Raw genomic sequence first — 18,923 nt, 5'->3', positions numbered from 1 at the left:
ACAGGTGTGCTAGCTACCTTAGGAGGCTTAAAACATCCTCTACAGGGCAAGTGTGCAAGTTCTAAGATGGAACTACTTTAAGAGTTTAGAGTCAATCCCTACAGAAGGGGACAAGAGGCTCCCTATGGAAGTTTTCTCTTATATAGGCAGGACTTTGTAAAGAAAGAGGGAAAGCCCGGAACCTGTTCATGAAAGTTCACATACCCTTAAAATTAGGAGGAATCCTATACTCATGAGGGATACCAGGTGGTTACAACACAGAGACAAAGAGCACATGCAGCATCTCTCCATATCCTTCATTTAATATCAGGTAGTGCTTCAACCCAAACACACAGGATACATACCATAGAGAAAGGGACCTGAGGGCGTCTGAGTCATGCATGGTGTGATAGGTACAAACCTTGGCCCAGTGCAAACGAGCAGTCAAGGGCCTGGAAGAAGGATGGTGCTGTTTCTCCTTCCCATTTCTCTTTCCTATTGGGCTTAAACTAAAGTCCACGGAAGAGAAAATGTTTTCAATCAGTGGAACCCATGAGGTCCCAGGGCCTGGGAGGATAGATTTGGTTGTACAGTATTACAAAATATATTTAAGAAAAAAACCACCCAGGCCTCCCAGCAGTAGCCCAAGTGTCAGCTGGTCCAGAGGTCCGACCTCTACATCTAGGGACAGGAAAGAGGGAGAAGGTGATTGCTGGGCACTGGTGTCAGTTTATGATGGAGCAGCATAAGATTTTCCCTGCCCTGTCAAACATACAAACATTCATAGCCCCTCACCCTCAGCCCTGCTCTGCTGCAAGGAAGCTGCTGAGAGTGACAGCTGGGCACAAAGTGTCTGGTGAGACCAGTTATGGGGTCTAATGCAGTGAAGTAAGCCATTCATTTAGGACCTATTTTCACACAGAGGCAAGGAAAAACCAAACTTCTGTCTCACCCTTTAGACTGAGACATTCCGAACTATACATTTACCTGTAACAAGTGTCTTGGTGCAAAACAGCCCTTAGCTTCTGCTAAGGTTTAAAGCAAAGGAAGCATGATCCAACTCTTCTCTTTCAGTCCAAGCTCTAGCTTTCGGCAAGACTGTTGCAAAAGATTTCTAACTGAGAGGCATAAAGGTCTGTGGCGAGGAAGGCAGCTATTGAAGGAATTCCAGGAGCATGAGACTGAATTTGCAGAGCTGAGTTCTATCAGTTTCCTTTTCTACTAATATCTTCTTCCTTCAGAGCAAACTTCCTCCTTAGGACCTCAGAGATAAGGACAGCAGGGTCTTCCTCCTTCAATAAACTCCGGTTCCTGGAGATGAAATAACAGCTTATATTTATTAAGTACTTGGTCTTAGGCAGTGTTTTGTGTCTTTGAATACATTATCTCATTTAGTTCTCACAACAGTCTTACAAAGAAGTCTTTTCAGATGAGGACACTGAAACAGAAGGGTTCTAGAGTCTGCCCAAAGTCACTAGGCACTCAGCCAGTAAGTAGCAATAGCAAATCCAGAGTCCGAAGCCAAGCTAACTGGTTTCTTAACTAGAATGCTTTACTATTTCCTGAAATGGCTATAAAAATGTGGGCAAAAGTAAATGACTGTCAACTGGTTAGGGTGGGCCTATGGTGGCTAAAGCTTCTCCACCCACCTTCTGGTGCTATCTTTTCTTAGTAGCATTTCCCCCAGTTAGCAGGGGAAGTGACTACAGACTTGACTATTCTGACCTTTATTAGTTATGGGGGAAAGGTGTGCTAAGGATTTCCTATAACCCTGCCTGCTCATCAGGGGAACACTGAGATGTTTTTAATTGGAAAGAACACTTAACATGATTTCTACCCTCTTAACAAACTTCTAAGTGTATATAATACATTACTGTCACCTATAGGTATAATTTTTTTTAATTAAAAAAAAGTTTTCAATTTCTTTTTTACCTTTGACACCCTTCACCTATTTTTTCCGTCCCTACCCTGAGCCTCTGGCAAGCACCAATCTGTTCTTTGTATCTACAAGCTTGGTTTTTTTGTTTTTTGGGTTTTTAATTTTTAATTTATATTCCCATGTAAGTGATCGTATAGTTTTCTGTCTGGCTTGTTTTGCTTAGCATAATGCCCTCGAGGCATTATATTGTTGCAGATGGTAAGATCCTTATTTCTTTTCCTTTTCCTTTTTTTTTTTTTAAGAGATGGGGGGAAAGGGCAGAGGGAAAGGGATAGAGAGACTCAGGCAGGCTCCATACCCAGCGCAGAGCCCAGCACAGGGCTCACAACCCTGGGATCATGACCTGAGCTGAAATTAAGAGTCATATGCTTAACCCACTGAGCCATCCAGGCACCCCCCACCCCACCACCGTATTTTTTAGAGAGGGGGAGAGAGAGAGAGGCAAATGGCAAGATTTCAATATTTTTTTAAGGCTGAATAATACTCCAATCTGTATATATACCACAATTTCTTTATCCATTCATCCACTGGTGGACACTTCGTTTTTTTCATATCCCAGCTATTTTTTTTTTATTTTTTATTTTTTTTTTAAAGATTTTATTTATTTATTTGAGAGAGAGAGACAGTGAGAGAGAGCATGAGCGAGGAGAAGGTCAGAGAGCGAAGCAGACTCCCCATGGAGCTGGGAGCCTGATGTGGGACTCGATCCCGGGACTCCAGGATCACGCCCTGAGCCGAAGGCAGTCGTCCAACCAACTGAGCCACCCAGGCATCCCATATCCCAGCTATTGTAAATAATGTTGCAGTGAATACGGGGGTGCATATACATCTTCTCAAGTGCATTTTTTTGTTTTTTGTTTTTTTTTATAATACCCAGAAGTGGAATTGCTGGATCATTAGGTAGGTTTTGAGGGGGCACTAGTGAGAAGGAGAAAGAGATTCTTAAGCAGGCTTCCCTGCTTCAAGAATGCCCAATTTCAAGACCCTGAAATCATGACCTGAGCTGAAATCAAGAGTCAAGAGCTGAGACACTTAACTGACTGAGCCACCCAGGCACCCCCATGTGGTAGTTCTATTTAATTTTCTGCATACTGTTTTCCATAATGTGTGTACCAATTTTTTTTTAAGGTTTTATTTATTTGACAGAGATCACAAGTAGGCAGAGAGGCAGGCAGAGAGAGAGGAAGGGAAGCAGGCTCCCTGCCGAGCAGAGAGACCAATGCGGGGCTCGATCCCAGGACCCCGGGATCATGATCTGAGCCGAAGGCAGAGGCATTAACCCACTGAGCCACCCAGACGCCCCATGTGTACCAATTTACATCCTACCTATAGTCAACAAGGGTTCCCTTTTCTCCACATCCTTGCCAATACTTATCTTTTTGATATAAGTCTAACGGGTGTGAGGCAAAATTTGTGGTTTTGATTTGCATTTCTCTGACAATTAGGGACGTTGAGCATCTTTTCATGTGCCCATTGGTCATCTATATGTCTTCTCTGAAAAAATGTCTGTTAGAGTCCTCTGCCCATTTTTTAATCAGACGGTGTTTTTGGTCTTGTCTTTTCCTTTCTTGCTATTGTGTAGTATGAGTTCTTTATATATTTTGGATATTAACCCTTATTATATGATTTACAAATATTTTCTCCCATCCAATAGGTTGCCTTTTCATTTTGTTGGCTTCCTTTGCTGTGCAGAAGCTTTTTACTTTGGTATAATCCCACTTGTTTATTTTTGCTTTTGTTGCTTTTACTTTTAGTGTCTGGTTGAAAATCTATCATTGTCATGACCTGTGTCAAGGAGCTTACTGCTTGTGTTTTCTCCTAGGAGTTTTATGGTTTCAGGTCCAAACATTCAAGTCTTTTTAGTCTATTTGGTATAAAATAGCGGTTGAATTTCATTCATTGGTATGTGGCTGTCCTGCTTCCCCACACTATTTGTGGAAGACTGTCTTTTCCCTATTCCATGTTCCTAGGTCCTGTGTTGTAAATTGACCATATATGTGTGGGTTTATTTCTGGTGTCTGTTCTCCACTTATTTGTTTTTAGGCCAATAACATATTACTTTAATTACTACAGTTTTGTAATAGCGTTTGAAATCAGGGAGCGTGATGCCTTCAGTGTTGTTCTTTCTCAAGACTGCTTTGGCTATTTGGGGTCTTTGGGGTTCCATACAAATTTTAGGATACTTCTAGTTCTGTAAAGAATGCCATTGGACTTGTGATAGCAATTGCATTGAATCTGTAGATTGCTTTGGGTAGTATTGATATTTTAATATTATTACAATCCATCAGCACGAAGTATTTGTTTCCTTTTTTAAAAAAAGTATTTTATTTATTTGACAGAGAGAGACATAGCGAGAGAGGGAAAACCAGCAGGGGGAGTGGGAGAGGAAGCAGGGAGCCCAATGAAGGGCTCGATCTCAAGATCCTGGGATCACAACCTGAACTGAAGGCATACGCTCAATGACTTGAACCACCTAGGCTCCCCATTTGTGTTTCCTTCTTTCCTTGATGTCTTGTAGTTTTCAGTATACAGCTCTTTTACCTCCTTGATTAATTTTTATTCTAGGTATTCTGTTCTTTTGATGCAGTTTTAATTTGGGTTGCTAATTTCTCTGCTAGTCTGTCATTAGTGTATAGAAACACAACAGATTTTTACTTACTGATTTTGTATCCTGCAACATTACTGAATTTGTTTATTCTAACAATTTTCTTGAGTTTTTAGGGCTATTAAGGTATTCTATTAGGGTATAATATGTCATCCACAAATAGTGAGTTTTACTTCTTTCTTTCCAATTTGGATGCTTTGTGGTTTTTTGCTTTTTTTTTTTTTCTTTTCCTTTTGTCTAATTGCTCAGGCTAGGACTTCCAATATTACGTTGACTGAAGTGGTAAATGGGCATCTTTTTCTTATTCTTCATCCTAGAGGAAAAGCTTTCATTTCAGCTTTTACTGCTGAGTGTTATGTTAGCTGTGGGTTTATCATATCATATCATACCTGGCCTTTTTTATTATGTTGAGGTATGTTCTTTCTATACCTGCTTTGTTGAAAGTTTTTTTTTTTTTTTTTTTAAGATTTTATTTATTTGACAGACAGAGAGACAGTGTGAAAGGGAACACAAGCAGGGTAAGTGGGAAAGGAAGAAGCAGTCTTCCCGCTAAGCAGGGAGCCCGATGTGGGGCTCGATCCCAGGACCCTGGGACCATGACCTAAGCCAAACACAGATGCTTAACAACTGAGCCACCCTGGTGTGAAGGTTTTTATCACAAATGGATATTTTATTTTCTTGAATATTTTCTGCATCTACTGAGATGAATCTATGGCTCTTATCCTTTATTAATGTGGTGTATCATATCGATTTGCAGATGTTGGACTATCCTTGCATTCCTTGAATAAACCCCACTTGATCATGGTGTATGATCCTTTTAAGGTGTTGCTGAATTCAGTCTGCTAATATTTTGTTGAGGATTTTTGCATGTATGTTCATCAGGCATATTGGCCTAGAATTTTATTTTCTGCTAGTGTCATTGTATGGTTTTGGTGTGAGGATGTTGGCCTTGTAAAATGAGTTTGAAAAAGTTCCCTCATCTTCTCTTTTTTGGAAGTGTTTGAGAAATACTGGCTTTGGAAGAGTTTGGGAAGTACTGGTATTCTTTGAATGTTTGGTAGAATTCACCCAATGAAGCCGTCTATATGGTCCTAGATTTTTGTTCATTCATTGGGAGGTTTTTGATTACTGATTTAATCTCCCTACTATAAGTAATTAGTCTGTTCAGATTTTATATTTCTTTACGGTTTAGTCTTGGGAGATTGTATGTTTCTAGGAATTTATCCATTTCTTTTAAGTTGTCCATTTGTTGGCATATAATTTTCACATTAGTCTCTTATCCTGTGGTATCTGTGGTACTGTAGTATGTCATTTCTGATTTTGGATCCTCCCCCCTCCACTTTTTTTTGGTGATTCTAACTAGAGGTTTGTCAATTTTGTTTACCTTTTCAAAGACCCATCAATTACTTTCATCTTTTCTATTGCTTTTTATTTTCTATTTCATTTATTTCTTCTCTAATCCATGTTACTGCCTTCCTTCTACTAACTTAGGGATTCATTCGCTCTTTTTTTTTTTTGCTGGTTCCTTAACGTATAAAGTTGTGTTATTTGGGAATTTTTGTTTCTTGAGGTAGGCATTTACTGCTGTGAACTTCCCTCTTAGAATTGCTTTTGCTGTATCTCCTAAATTTTGGTATATTTCCATTTTGTTTGTGTCAAGGTATTTTTTTCTTTTGGTTTCTGATTTGACCCCACCCCCTACCCAGTTGTTCAGTAGATGTTGTTTAATCTCCACATATTTGTGAATTTTACAGTTTTGTGTAACTGATTTCTCGGTTCATATCACTGTAGGTGGAAAAGATGCTTGATATTTCAGTCTTCTTAAATTTATTTGGACTTGTTTTGTGGCCTACCATATGATCTATCCTAGAAAATGTTCCATGTGCACTTGAGAATGTATATTCTCTTTGTTTTGGAAGGAATGTTTTATATATATTTGTTAACTCTACCCAGTCTAACATGTCATTTAAGGCCAGTGTTATTTTCCATCTGGATGATCTATTCATTGATATTAGTGGGGTACTAAAGCCCCCCGCTATTAATGTATGGTGGTTTCTCCCTTCATGTCTGTTAATATTTGCTTTATATATTCATAAGTATTTACAAATCTTATATCATCTCTTGTTGGATTGGCCCTTTTAGCATTATATAATGCTGTCTTATTACAGTCTTTGTTTTCAAGTTGACTTTTTCTGATAAAAGTATAGACACCCCAGCTTTCTTTTTGTTTCTATTTATACGGAGTATCTTTTTCTATCCCTTCACTTTGTTTTTACATTTAAGAGAGTCTCTTGTAGGCAGTATATAGGTTTTGTTTTTTATCATTTAGCCACTCTTGTCTTTTTTTTTTTTTTTAAAGATTTTATTTATTTATTTGACAGACAGAGATCACAAGTAGGCAGAGAAGCAGGCAGATAGAGAGGAAGGGAAGCAGGCCCCTTGCTGAGCAGAGAGCCCCATGCGGGACTTGATCCCAGGACCCTGAGATCACGACCTGAGCCGAAGGCAGCGGCTTAACCCACTGAGCCACCCAGGCGCCCAGCCACTCTTGTCTTTTGATCAGAGTATTTATTTAGTCCATTTATATTAAAGTAGAATTACTGGTAAGTATCTTATTGCCATTTCATTAGTTGTTTTCTGGCTATTTCTGTAGTTCTCTGTTCCTTTCTTTTGCTCTCTTCCTTTGTGGTTTAATGACATTCTCTAGTGGTACACTTATATTCCTTCTTATGTTTTGTATATTTACTATAGGGTTTTGTTTTGTGGTTAAGATTAGCTTTTAAGTATAACAACTTGTATCTGTTAATCTATTTTAAGATGAAATAGTTGCCAATTTAAGATTAATCACATTCTAAAGCTCATTTTTACCCCTGTGTCTTTGGTCACATTTTGTATCTTTAACTTGTGTATCCCTTAATTATTGTAATCAGTTATTTTTACTACTTTTGTCTTTTTAACCTTAACAATAAGTGATGAAGCCACTATTTATTAATCTTTCCAGTGAGATTTACTATTTGTTATGTGTTCCTGTTACTGACTAGTGCTCTTTTCAGCTTAAAAAGAGGTCATTTTAACATTTCTGGTAAAGCTGATTTAGTGGTGATAAATTCCTTTGGAATTTTCCATCTGGAAAACTCTCTCTTTAGTTCTGAGTAACTTTGCTAGATAAGAAGTTTTCTTCTTTCAGCATCTTGAATATATTATGTTACTCCCTTCTGGCCTGCAAAGTATCTGTTGAAAAACATGCTGACAGGGGTGCCTGGGTGGCTCAGTGGGTTAAAGCCTCTGCCTCTGGTCATGATCCCAGAGTCCTGGGATCGAGCCCCGCATCGGGCTCTCTGCTCGGCGGGGAGCCTGCTTCCTCCTCTCCCTCTCTCTCTCTCTCTCTAACTGCCTTTCTGCCTACTTGATCTCTGCCAAATAAATAAAAATTTTTTAAAAAAAAAGAAAGGAAGAAAAACATGCTGACAGTCTTATGGGGGTTCCCTTTTACATATGTTATTTTTTGCTTGCTGCTTTTAGTTAGGGTCTCTTCGGGTTTATCTTATTTGCAAGTCTCTGGGCCTCCTGGATCTGGATGTCTGTTTGTTTCCCCACATTAGGGACATTTTCAACCATTCTATTTTCTTTAAAAAAGATTTTATTTATTTAAGAGTGAGAGAAAGTGCAAGCACAAGTTGGGGGAGGGACAGAGGGAAAAGCAGCAAGGCTCAATCCCAGGATCCTGGGATCATGACTTGAGCCAAAGGCAGACACTTAACTAAGTCACCCAGGTGCCTCTCAGCCCATTCTACTTTCAAATAAGATTTCTGTACCTTTCTCTTATTTTGGGAGCCCTATAATGAGAACATTAGTCCATTCGATGTTGTCCTATAAGTTCCTTAAGCTATCTTTTCTTTTTTGGTGGGGGGGTGTCTTTTCCATTTTTTCTACTTGCTGCTCTGTTTGGGGGAGTTGTACTGCTTTGTGTTTGAGTTTACTTATCCTTTCTTCTATTTCACTAGAGGGGTTCAGGGCAAATAGATGAACTTTGTAGTTCGGTTAATTGGGTTCATCAGCTCCGTGACTTCTATTTAGTACTTCAGTGTATTTTCCATCTCTTTTTTGAAGTTCTTTGTTCATCCATTCTCCCTGGTTTGGTGAGCATCTTTATGACCTTTACTTTGAATTATCTTTATCAGGCAGATTACTTATCTGTTATTAAGATTTTTTTCCAGAGGTTTTTATGAGAGATCTAGAATTCGTAGTAAAACGTTCACATCACAAGGGAATCATGGGAACAAAATCAACTCCAGATTGGGATAGGTTTGAGTCATCTAATAAATACACCAAAAAAGAGTGTCCTAGATATCTGGAAAATAGGTGCTTTAAATTCTAGTGATTGATAAGATCAGTCTGTCACATTTCTGAATCTCTGCTGATGGTGCTACTCTCTCATTTTTAGTCATCAACCCAGCTCTTTCCATTAACAAAGGAGAAAAGATCCGATCCCCAGACGTAAGGCTCCACTCCTTGGTGGGTTCTGCTTTAGTAAGTTTAAGGTGTATTTATAACAAATCTTAGCAATTCTGCTAAACAGCCAGGTTTAGAGTCTTAAATATGTCTGGATCTGGAGAGTTGGTTTGCATAAGGGACCACTGTATTTTAAAGCAGACACCCCAACTTTATGAAATTCTCCATCAAAAGAAGTATCATTTTGAGATGCTAAAATAATTATCATGTAACCCCATTTTGAAGGGTGGCACATGGGGATACTTGTCACTAGCAGTTTAAGAACTGAAGTGGTAAAGCACCCCCCGACTTTGCCCCAGGACAAAAGTTAAATTAGATGAGGCTTCTTGTAAAATTTCTACTAACAATTGACTGAGATCACACCAACCAAATGTAAAATGTTCTTTTCTCAAATTGGAGTCCCAGGTGTGATTAAGCAGGCAAGCTTTGTGAATGAAGTAGTACAACTACTACTGAGGACTTTGTAAATTCTTTCTATAAGATCACTGGCCACAAGTGACCTAAACAGTGAACACACTACCAGACCTCCTTATCACATACTTACAGATCTTGGCTCTGTTTCATCCGGTGAAAGTCCTTTAGGATCCCCATCATATCTGCAAAGCTGCTGGCCTTGGACAGAGAGACACAGTCATCCTCTTCAGACGAGCTGCAGGTAGCTTTGTGTTCTGGTTTGCAACATTCAGGGCTGGCAGAACAAAGCAGGGGGACTGATGGAAGCTCAGGGACCTCTACCTCGGTCTCCTCGGTGATGTCACTAATGACAAAGGAAGTTGTAGAGTGGAATGAGGATCCAAAACAAGGTAAGGGAGAAGAGACATTTGAACTTCCTGGAGATAAGAAATCTGGCGTTAATGAAGCCGAAGCTGAAAGAGAAAACAATAGGCATGGATGGACATTGGGACTAGAATACAGCAGTAATACCTTCTCCCCACAAGCAGTGCCTATCAGACATTTATTTCCTGGGCTTGACGTCACATTCTGGGAGAGTCCAGGATGCTATCTGTAAGCCAGTGGAGGATTCCTCCATTACCCTCCCCTCTCAGGATCTAAAAATGGGAAAGCACTGAGCACGTCCAGTGTTTTGGGAGTGTGGAAAAACCCACCACATAAAGGCTTAGTCTTCTAAAAGCTCCATTCTGCAGGAGCCTTTGGACAGCCCCATGTCTACCAAAGCAACAGTGACAGAACCAAGGTCAGAATGTGTCCTTTTCTCTAATTGGGCTAGTGCTTCTAACTGTGTTCCTATCTGTGACTAGAAGAAACAGCAAAAATAGAATAGTGATAGTCCTCCTAGTTTTTCAAATCTTGAAAGAATTTCCAAAACAAAAAATTCTCAGTTTCATTTTTCAGGATGACAAAAATGCAGCCAATACATAAATGGAAAATTCAAGTGCAATGCTTCTATTAAACTGCCATATAAGTGAATTAAATATATGAGAATTGCAAACAACACCATGATTTTCATGTGTTCTACCAAGAGGTAAGATTTGGGAGCTATGACTTTTAAGTTGACAAGAAGCAAAAAAGTGAGAATGTATAGAAGGAACAGGATGGGCAGCTTGGGAAAGAGCCAATGTTCCTGTTTCATGTACTGGGTCAAGGCAAACTCCCATCTATTTCTAGTGGTAGTTCTGCCTTAACTGCAGACAGAAAGGTAGAAGGATGGAGAGGCAGTCTCTGGGAGAAAAAGGAAAGGGAAGATATGTAGATAGGAAGACAGCTTCAAGGGAACTCTCACTTAATGGTGGGGGGGAATCCTTATTTCTCACTGAAAAGGGAAGCTGCCCAAGACTAACATGGAAGATGTAATCTTAAAGACACTTGATAGAGAGTATTGGTTTTTATAGCCAAGGGAGGGAATTTGCAGGGGTGGGGGGGGGGCAGCGGCAGGTGTTGTCACAGGTTAAGTGAAGATTTTGTTCCTAATCAAACCAGTCAGCCTAAAATGGCTAATGGAAACAATCCAAGGAGTACTATAGGCCAGCGAGTCCTCGGGACAACTGCAGAGCCCCGGGCCTGTCTCCCTGAATCAGGGACCACCATTTTCCTACCCTTCTCCTGTACCAAAAGCCAGGGAGAAAGGAACAGCCTGCTAAATTCTGGCGCTGACTCCGGGGCTCCTACCTGCATCAGCTGCCACTATCTTAGCAATCTGGCTGCGCAGGTGGCTCAGCTCATCCTGCAGCTCTGTGGTGCGGGTTAGGGCTGGCAGGGCTGGCTTCTTCAAGGCCAGAAGCCTCTCCTCGGACCCACGCAGATTGGGCACTGAGGCATTGCGCTGCATGACAATCAAAGGGCTGGGTTTCCAGGTATGCCTCAGGGGCCGTGTGTCACTTCTGGATCAGGGAAAACAAGTATGTCAGAGACAGCCGGCCACTGCGTTCCTTCTAAAACTTCTGCTCCCACTCAGCCCACAGCTTTTGTTCCTACTGCCCTCAGCCCTCCATAAGCACTCCCCCTACTGGCTGCCACCTCATGTGGGAAGGAGCTCCCCCTTTCCCAGCAGACCAGCTACTGCCTCAGCTACCTGACCCGGGCATATGTCTCCTCTTCATCTGCAGCAATCCAGGCGATGTCAGCCAGAGTAGGGACTGGGGGTACATCCCTCAGACACAGATCAGAGATGTTGGGCAGGGTCTACAGGGAAGCAAGTCATCAAAAAACATTTGTTGACATCAAGAGACAATCAAAGACTCCAAAACACATGGGAGGGGCACCTAAGTATCAGGAAGGCTTCCTAGAGAGGGGAGTAGACAGTTCCTGGTTGGAAGAAGGACAGAAGAGATTAAAAGTAGTTCAGCACACCTATACAGAGCTGGGGGTACAGGGTGGTTTGCAACAGGCAGGAAAGCGAATTAAAAACTTTGATTCTAAGACCAATAGTAAGCCACTGGGAGATTTTAAGAATCAGATTTTGAAAGATTACTCTGGCTGCTGTGTGGAACCTGCGTAAGAGTGAAGGTATCAGTTGTGAGGCTGTTATATCTTCCAAGCAAAACATGGTGGCCTACAGCAGGATTGGGACCTCTTTTTACATATAAAGTTTTATTGGAAAGTTACACCCATTCATTTCTATATCGTCTGTGGTATTTTTTAAGCTGCAGCTGCAGAAGTGAGTAGTTTTAACAGCAGTTATGGCCCCCACACAAAACATTTACTATTTGGCCTCTTAAAAACATTTGCTGACCCCTGGTTGGAATAAAGAGGTTTTCAGTGGGACTGGTAAGAGTTACCTTTCAACAGAGATGGCCACTAAGAGCACTTTGTTTTCTCCAGCTATGAAAATACAGGTACAAGGACATCAACACAAAGTTTCTTGGGCTAGCTCTTTACAACTCCTCCATAGCTAATTGGGATCTACACTGTTATAGCAATGCTGTTTTAAGCAAACTTCATCATTTTATTATTTGGATTTAAATAAAAAGATGATTAATTATATCAAAAGAATAAGAGGATTCCTTAAAGTAGCCTCTCAACCCAGACAACAAAACAACCAGGGAACAGACAAGGCTGAGTGACTTTCTGTTAAATGAAAGATCAGGAGGATTCAATCATGCTATGATTGTAATAAAGTAAAAAAACAAAAACAAAAAACACCCACATGCATTTAGAAAAAGATGGAAAGTAACTATACCAAAATATTAACAGGCACCTGAGTTGGCAACTGAGTTGGGTCAGTTGGCAACTGAGTTGGCAACTCAGTTAAGCAACTGCCTTCAGTGCAGGTCATGATCCTGAAGTCCCAGGATCAAGTCCCACATTGGGCTCCCTGCTCAGTGGGGAATCTGCTTCTGCCTCCGACTTCTCCCCTCTCATGCTCTTTCTCTCAAATAAAGAAAATATTTAAAAAATTATTAACTATTTTGTATGATGAGTACATGATTATATATGATTTCCTATTTTTCACTTTTCATAATTTAGTATTTTTATATGGGTTAATTTAAAAAATAAATCTGCAAGATTGCCTTAATTAAGGTAATTAATTTACAACAGAAATCCAGGGACAATTTCTCAAAAACCCATCTACACATGAGTTAAATTCAGAGGTTTCTGCTATAGACAGGTAGGTAGATCAAAAGTTGATAGCTCTAGCTTTTAGACAGGGAACCTGAGTCTCAAAGGAGCAATGTGATGCTCGAGGGTTACACAGGAAAGGACTTCCACTGACCCAGAAGTTAACTGCTAAAATGGGTCATTTAGGGGAAGCCTCCATTTGTTTTCCTTTTCAGAATGCTGCTCCCCTATAGAAAATTAAATGAGTTAACACATATAAGGGATTTAGCACAGTGCCTGGCACACAGTATGTGCTCAGTAAGCGTTAGCTAGCATTACTAATACTAATCATGCATACTCCTGCCCTTACCGTTCCTGCCCAGCAGCATCTGGCCAGAGGACTGAATAGGTGATGGCCAAGCGTGGGGGCAACATCCATCGAGTCCCTCACACTTCCTAGCTGTGCTTCCCTTTGTTTCTGATGCTTGAGGCAGCAAGGACCACATCCCGCCATGCCCTTTAGGCAAATTCTAGGTAACTGACAATCTGGGTCACAGCATAGCCACCCCATACCACATACTTCCAACTCCATTCCTGATTCTGATACCAGCCCTGACACCATTTCTGACTCCAGGATGAGTTTCTATGATTTCACAGCTCAGCATCTGATACACTCAGCCTCCTTCATTTGTTTCCACTGGGCCCATGTTTTTTCAGGCATATATTTGTTTCCTCTGTGTAGGCAGAAAGCTGGTACTTCTCTTGCGTCCCAGTTCCCCAAACACATCTTAAGCATCTAGCCTGCAGCTGGTTCTTAATGACTAGTTCTTAGAGGGAGGTAGCTGGGACTAATAACTGCTACTTAGCTTTCCACTGCAGAAGTGGGTGGAGGGCTCAGACATGCGCCAGCAAGAATCTGCTGTGAGTGGGTGCTAATGGCCCTAGACACAGAGGTAAGCCTTAAGTGCTCTGGTAAAGGAGTGGCCAGACTGAGCCAGAAAGAAAAGGATGGGGAGTAATGGCCTCAGTGATACATAAAAATAGGTGGCTAAGCAGTCAAGTCTTGGGGCTGTTAAGAAAAGCAGAGTCTGACTCAGTCACACAGCACTCAGTGTCCCACGGAGAGACCTGCCAGGGTTGCAGGCAAACACCTCAGGGCAGAGACATGGCTACTCTGGGAATGTGGCTTGGCAAGGGCCTTTGGCCTACGCTGATGAACTGGATTGTAGGAGCCTGATGAAATCTTAGTCACTTAGTGGCACCAAAGATGCAAAGTTTTTATGAACAGACTGGAAGTCTGTTGTGGTCAGAGTTTTGTGTGCAATCAGGAAGGCAGAGTGACCAGTATCCATTATATGCACTTAATAAATATTTCCTGACAAAATGAAAAAGTGATCAGGAAAGCCACCTGCCTTAGCAGCACCAAACAGTGTGGGGCACAGAGCAGCACCATCCTCCCAAGCCTCTGAGCCTCTACTTACCCTGCCCTTTCAGTACACTTACCTCGAAGGATGCCCGGGGACATGGCTTCAGGGGCAGGTTGGTCCCAATTCTTCTCACTACACTGCGAGCAGCCCCATGTGGTTTGTTTTGCCAGATTGGGATGGTCTAAAGGAGAGAGATGAGTCTCAGAGACTCAGGACCTGACCAGAGAGTCAGGTCCAACTACTGTTCCATTCTACCCCCTCCCTTTTAGAAGGGAGACTGAAATCCCCAATCCCAGGGACAGGGCACTGTGTATGATTCAAGTCTCAGTATAAGTGAGGGCAGGTTCCCCAGTTGTCAGCCATGTAAGGGAACATCTGCTGCTGTCAAGGCATGGTACAAGGATCCAGTGAAGGTGAGAGGAATTAGTTGAGTGTAGGGATCATAGAGGTTTCCTTCCCTTCCCTCCACCCAGAAAGGCAGAAACACACTGACTCCTTAACTGTCCCCAAGACCACACTCAGTTTTGCCTGTTGGGAGCAGGCGGTGGGGGTATGTGGAAGAGTCGCCTCCAGGGGAAAGGAAGAATTAACTGGAGAGTCTCAGAATTTCCTACAGAATTTCAGCAGGCCCAGTGCACAACCCTTCCCTACCACAGCCCTGCCCTGGGAATGCCCCTTACCACATTGGCTTCCATCCCGGACATTTCAACCAGCTCCTGCACTTGAAGGACAAGGCAGCCACAGGGCAGCTCTGGGGGCTTGGGGAGGCTGGAGGCGTGATTTCTTCATATCAGGCCATCTTTAAGGAACACCAGATTTCCCTTCCTGTGAAACAAGCCCCACAGTGGAGACTCAATGGCCACCACACAAGCCCCACAAAAAACAGGTCCTTGCAGAGCCATGACCAACACCAAGGTTTCTCTGATGTTTCACAGGGAAGAAAAACAACCCAAGAGGCTGCCCTCCCCGAACAGTGGCTCCAAATCCAGACCCTTGAAGGTTCTGTCCCAGACCTGTGGCATGAGCTTGGCCAACTCTGGGATCTTCCGGATCCCTTGGGTTTCCTGAGGCATTACTTACAGAGATATAAACAGAACTTTCTCGGTAGTTTAAAAGCCAACCTGTAGGTACCGCTCAAACCCAGCATTCATTCTTGAAGATGGCGTGTAAAAGCCCCAGCATGTGCCAAGAAGCCTAGCACTGCTGAGTCTTGGCAAGGGGGAGAGGTAAAGTAGACAAAAGAAGAATAAACCACCAGCTCTTGTCAATCTCTATCTACTGGGCTACAGGGAAGAGAGCCAACAATTTTCATCCTGTTTAGCCATCTACTGGTCTTGTAGCCTTACGAAAGTCCCATAACTTTTCTGAATGTTAGTTTTCCCATATGTAAAAAGAGTACAAGAGCAGCCATCCTAGATTACCTTAAAGATCAATCAGTGAAATAGGGTAATATTTTAAAGTGCTTAATTAACTGTTAAAACACAACACAGATAGATGGGATCACTCCTGATTGTATTCTTCGCAGCTGCTCTGACATGGTGAGCAGATGCAATCAATGAACTCACTCCCTTGTTCATCAAACATAACAATACCTGCTCTGTGGCAGGCCCTGTGCTGGGCACTGCAGGGGCTACGGAAGGGGTAAGACACATCCGTGTTCTCAAGGAACACACAATATGAAGAGCTGTAAGACTTGAATACACAAGTCTAGCAAACGCTGAATATCACTCTTGAGAAAGGTACACTGAGCAGGTGGCCAGGTGAATTCAGGCCCCTGGCCCCAAGGCCTCATGGTGAGTTAAGAGAGGGTAGGAAGGGATGAAAAACAGCAACAAAAGCACAGGTCCAGGACAGGACAGCGAGAGAAGTGTAAAGAATAGCACAGGTATACTGGAGGTCAAGTCATGAGGGCTGGGAATGCTCAGGGGAAGAAGTCACTGGGGAACAAAGGACAGGCTCTGAACAGGGGATGGGCTGAAATCTCCCTTGCAGGATTTCTCTTTCACCTGTGGGAGAGGAGTAGTCACTCACATTACGATACAAATGCGGAAAGGAAGCTGGAGAGAGGAAGTGTCTTAAGGTTACTCAGTGGCCACGCCAGTAGAAAGCACTTCAAGTCTGATCCAGATTCTGCTGCCTTCTGCATGGGCTCAGCTCCATGCAGTTCAAGCCTTTTATCAGAGTTCCTCTGTGTGCCAGGCTCTGTGCTAAATATCACGGCCTGCCACGAGTTTCACACAACAGTGCTTCCCTGTGTTTCTCACTCTAGACACTACAACCTCTTCCTCTCCAAACTTACCTCCAAAGACTCGGGCCTAACACAACAGCCAGAGGGATCTTTCTAGGACACATTGCTCCTATGTTTAACCCCACTCCCCACCCTGCCCCACTAGAGACAACAGGGTAACATCTAGACGGGATGGCCTGCAGGGTCCTCTACAATCAGGCCCAACCTAACTAGACCAAACTCCAAGGCTTACAACTGGGCCCCTATACACTTGACAGCCACACCTCCCATGTTCCCCTTGCCCTTCAGCCATGCTGACCACCTCTCAGCTCCTCTTCACAGATCCAGTCTGCCTGAAACACCAGCACCTTCTTCACCAAGCTCATTCTTCAGAGCTCAAGCATCACCTCCCCTCCCCTGACAGATCCTTACTGCCTCCCCTCCCCCAGCACCCCACGTTTCCTTCCCAGTTCTCTCACAGTAGTAATTAGAGCCCGCGTAATCAGCTGTCTGTCGCAGGGCAGGAGCTTCCCCAGGCACAACACAGTGCCTGCCTAGTCCCCAGTGAGCACGTCAACGTTTGCTCACGAACGAAGAACTCTGGCTTAGCCTTCACCTCCCTCCCTGCCCCAAGTGTCATCCGCTAGAAGACTTCCCCCAGTTCGCTGGCAACGCAGGTTGGTTCTCAGCACCCCTACGTTCCCACGACCCCTTTCCAGGCCGCTGTCATGGCCTGTTCACACACGCTCTCCCGCATTAGACTTGGGGCTCCCCTGGGGCAGGGTTTGCTCTCATCACCCCGGCACCGAGCACCCCACCGAGGTCGCCGCACTCGGTAGAACTTGGTGAGGGACAGCCCGCGTGAGCCCCAAGCGGCTGCATGAGGGGAACCGCTGCAGGGACCTTCCCCGGGACCCGCCTCCCCTCCCCCGTAACGGTCCGACCCCAAAGGGCCAAGGTCGGCCAAGTTCTCGCGCCGGCCCCGGTGGCCCTCGGACCCACGGGCCTGGGTCTGGGTCCCGAAGAAGCGAGGAGGCCGAAGTGGCCTGGCTGGCCGAGGAGCGCAGCCGAAACGATAAGCTTCTGCTGTAGCACAGCCACCGAAGCTGGGTGACTCGGGCGAGCAACTACCCCCAGGGCAGAGTCCTCCCACCCTCAGCCGAGCGAGGCGGACAACACGGGCTCCCGCGAGAACTGGCGCGGGAAGAGGAGCCGCGGGCTCCACACAGCCCCTGGCACTAGGCCTTGTCGACAGCCGGGCTGGGAGACCGCGCTCCCGCCTCCGGAGCGGCACTCGGACCTCGTCTCACCTCAGACTCCGGCTCCGGGACTCACTCACCTCACGGCCCCTCCTACCTCAGCGGGCCGCCCAGACTCATCCGCCCTCACTTCCGCTGACCCGCCCCCGGAAGCGATCCATCGCGCCTGCGCACCGAGCGGCGAGCCCCGCGCGCCCTCGGAAGGCGGACAGCGGTTCGGCGGGGGCGGGGCGGGGCTGCGGGCGGCCTCACGCGGGAATCCCGAGGAAGGGGACACGCCCACCCCAAGGCCACGCCCACACCGGCTCAGGCCTTGGGAAAACTTGACGGCGCTTGGAGATCCCTGCGGCCTAATTGGTCGCTTCCGCCACTGGTCTCCGCCTCCTTGCTCTTCTAGGGTAGTCCAGACCCGACCTCTAGCGGCGGGCCTGGCTACATCTCTGCCCGGACCTCAAATTGTGTGGCGTCTGCTGTCCCTCGGCTTAGGCACACTTGAGAATCCTTCCTCTGGCGTTCCAGGCCCTCCGGACCTACCTCTTGCCTCGCCTCATCTCGCCTGTCCGCTTTTCACACTTCTAGCTTCCCAGCCAAGATCCTCTACAGTCTTCTGTCCAACAAGAAGCCTCTCTCTCCTGTGACTACTGCCCTTTAGCTCTTCGCAGCTTGCTCGCTCTCTCTCTCTCTCTCTCTCTCACACACACACACACGGTAGATTCAGTGAAATAGTAGATCGATGGGCAAGACGCCAGAGGCACTGGGACAGAGACCCACATTCCTTTCAGGCTCACTCACCCACTCCATCTTCCCGCTTAGACAACACAGCCCCACCCCCACCCCCATCCTGGTCCTAATCCTGGTCTCCACGGCATCCAGGCCTGGGTCACGTGCTCTCCTCTGCCCTCTGCATACAGCTGTGCCTGGCTCCCCCGCTGCAGTTCTTGGGTCTCTGAGCCTGCAATCCCAGCTGCCGGCGGACAGG

General features: G+C 44.5%; 1 protein-coding gene across 2 annotated transcripts; it reads right to left on the bottom strand.

Annotated features, from left to right (window-relative positions):
• Positions 1 to 284: 284 nt before the first annotated feature.
• Positions 285 to 18,103, bottom strand: MTFR1L (mitochondrial fission regulator 1 like). 2 transcript variants are annotated; one of them, XM_044237482.1, is made up of 7 exons: positions 18,025 to 18,103; positions 15,139 to 15,283; positions 14,535 to 14,639; positions 11,566 to 11,675; positions 11,163 to 11,374; positions 9,580 to 9,901; positions 285 to 1,290 (listed from the first exon to the last, which is right to left on the bottom strand). In XM_044237482.1, the coding sequence occupies exons 2-7, from the start codon at positions 15,160 to 15,162 to the stop codon at positions 1,185 to 1,187; spliced, it is 879 nt and encodes a 292-aa protein (XP_044093417.1). In that variant the 5' UTR covers positions 15,163 to 15,283; positions 18,025 to 18,103; the 3' UTR covers positions 285 to 1,184. The 2 variants fall into 2 exon arrangements, with proteins under 2 accessions (XP_044093417.1, XP_044093416.1); XM_044237481.1 differs by having other exon boundaries at positions 17,996 to 18,095.
• Positions 18,104 to 18,923: the final 820 nt, after the last annotated feature.

Source organism: Neovison vison, chromosome 2 (assembly GCF_020171115.1).
Source record: "Neovison vison isolate M4711 chromosome 2, ASM_NN_V1, whole genome shotgun sequence".
Classification (NCBI taxonomy): Eukaryota; Metazoa; Chordata; class Mammalia; order Carnivora; family Mustelidae; genus Neogale; species Neogale vison.
This window is presented reverse-complemented; position numbering and strand designations above follow the sequence as displayed.

Bases quoted from the DNA above. Each gene is read 5' to 3' on its own strand.
- MTFR1L (XM_044237482.1), bottom strand. From the start codon at position 15,162: ATGTCCGGGATGGAAGCCAATGTG. The intron at 9,902-11,162 runs GTAGGAGCCCCG...TTTCTCTTTCAG, and splicing joins GATAGTGGCAGCTGATGCAG to CTTCGGCTTCATTAACGCCA. The intron at 1,291-9,579 runs GTAAGTATGTGA...TTTCATCTCCAG, and splicing joins ATGAAACAGAGCCAAGATCT to GAACCGGAGTTTATTGAAGG.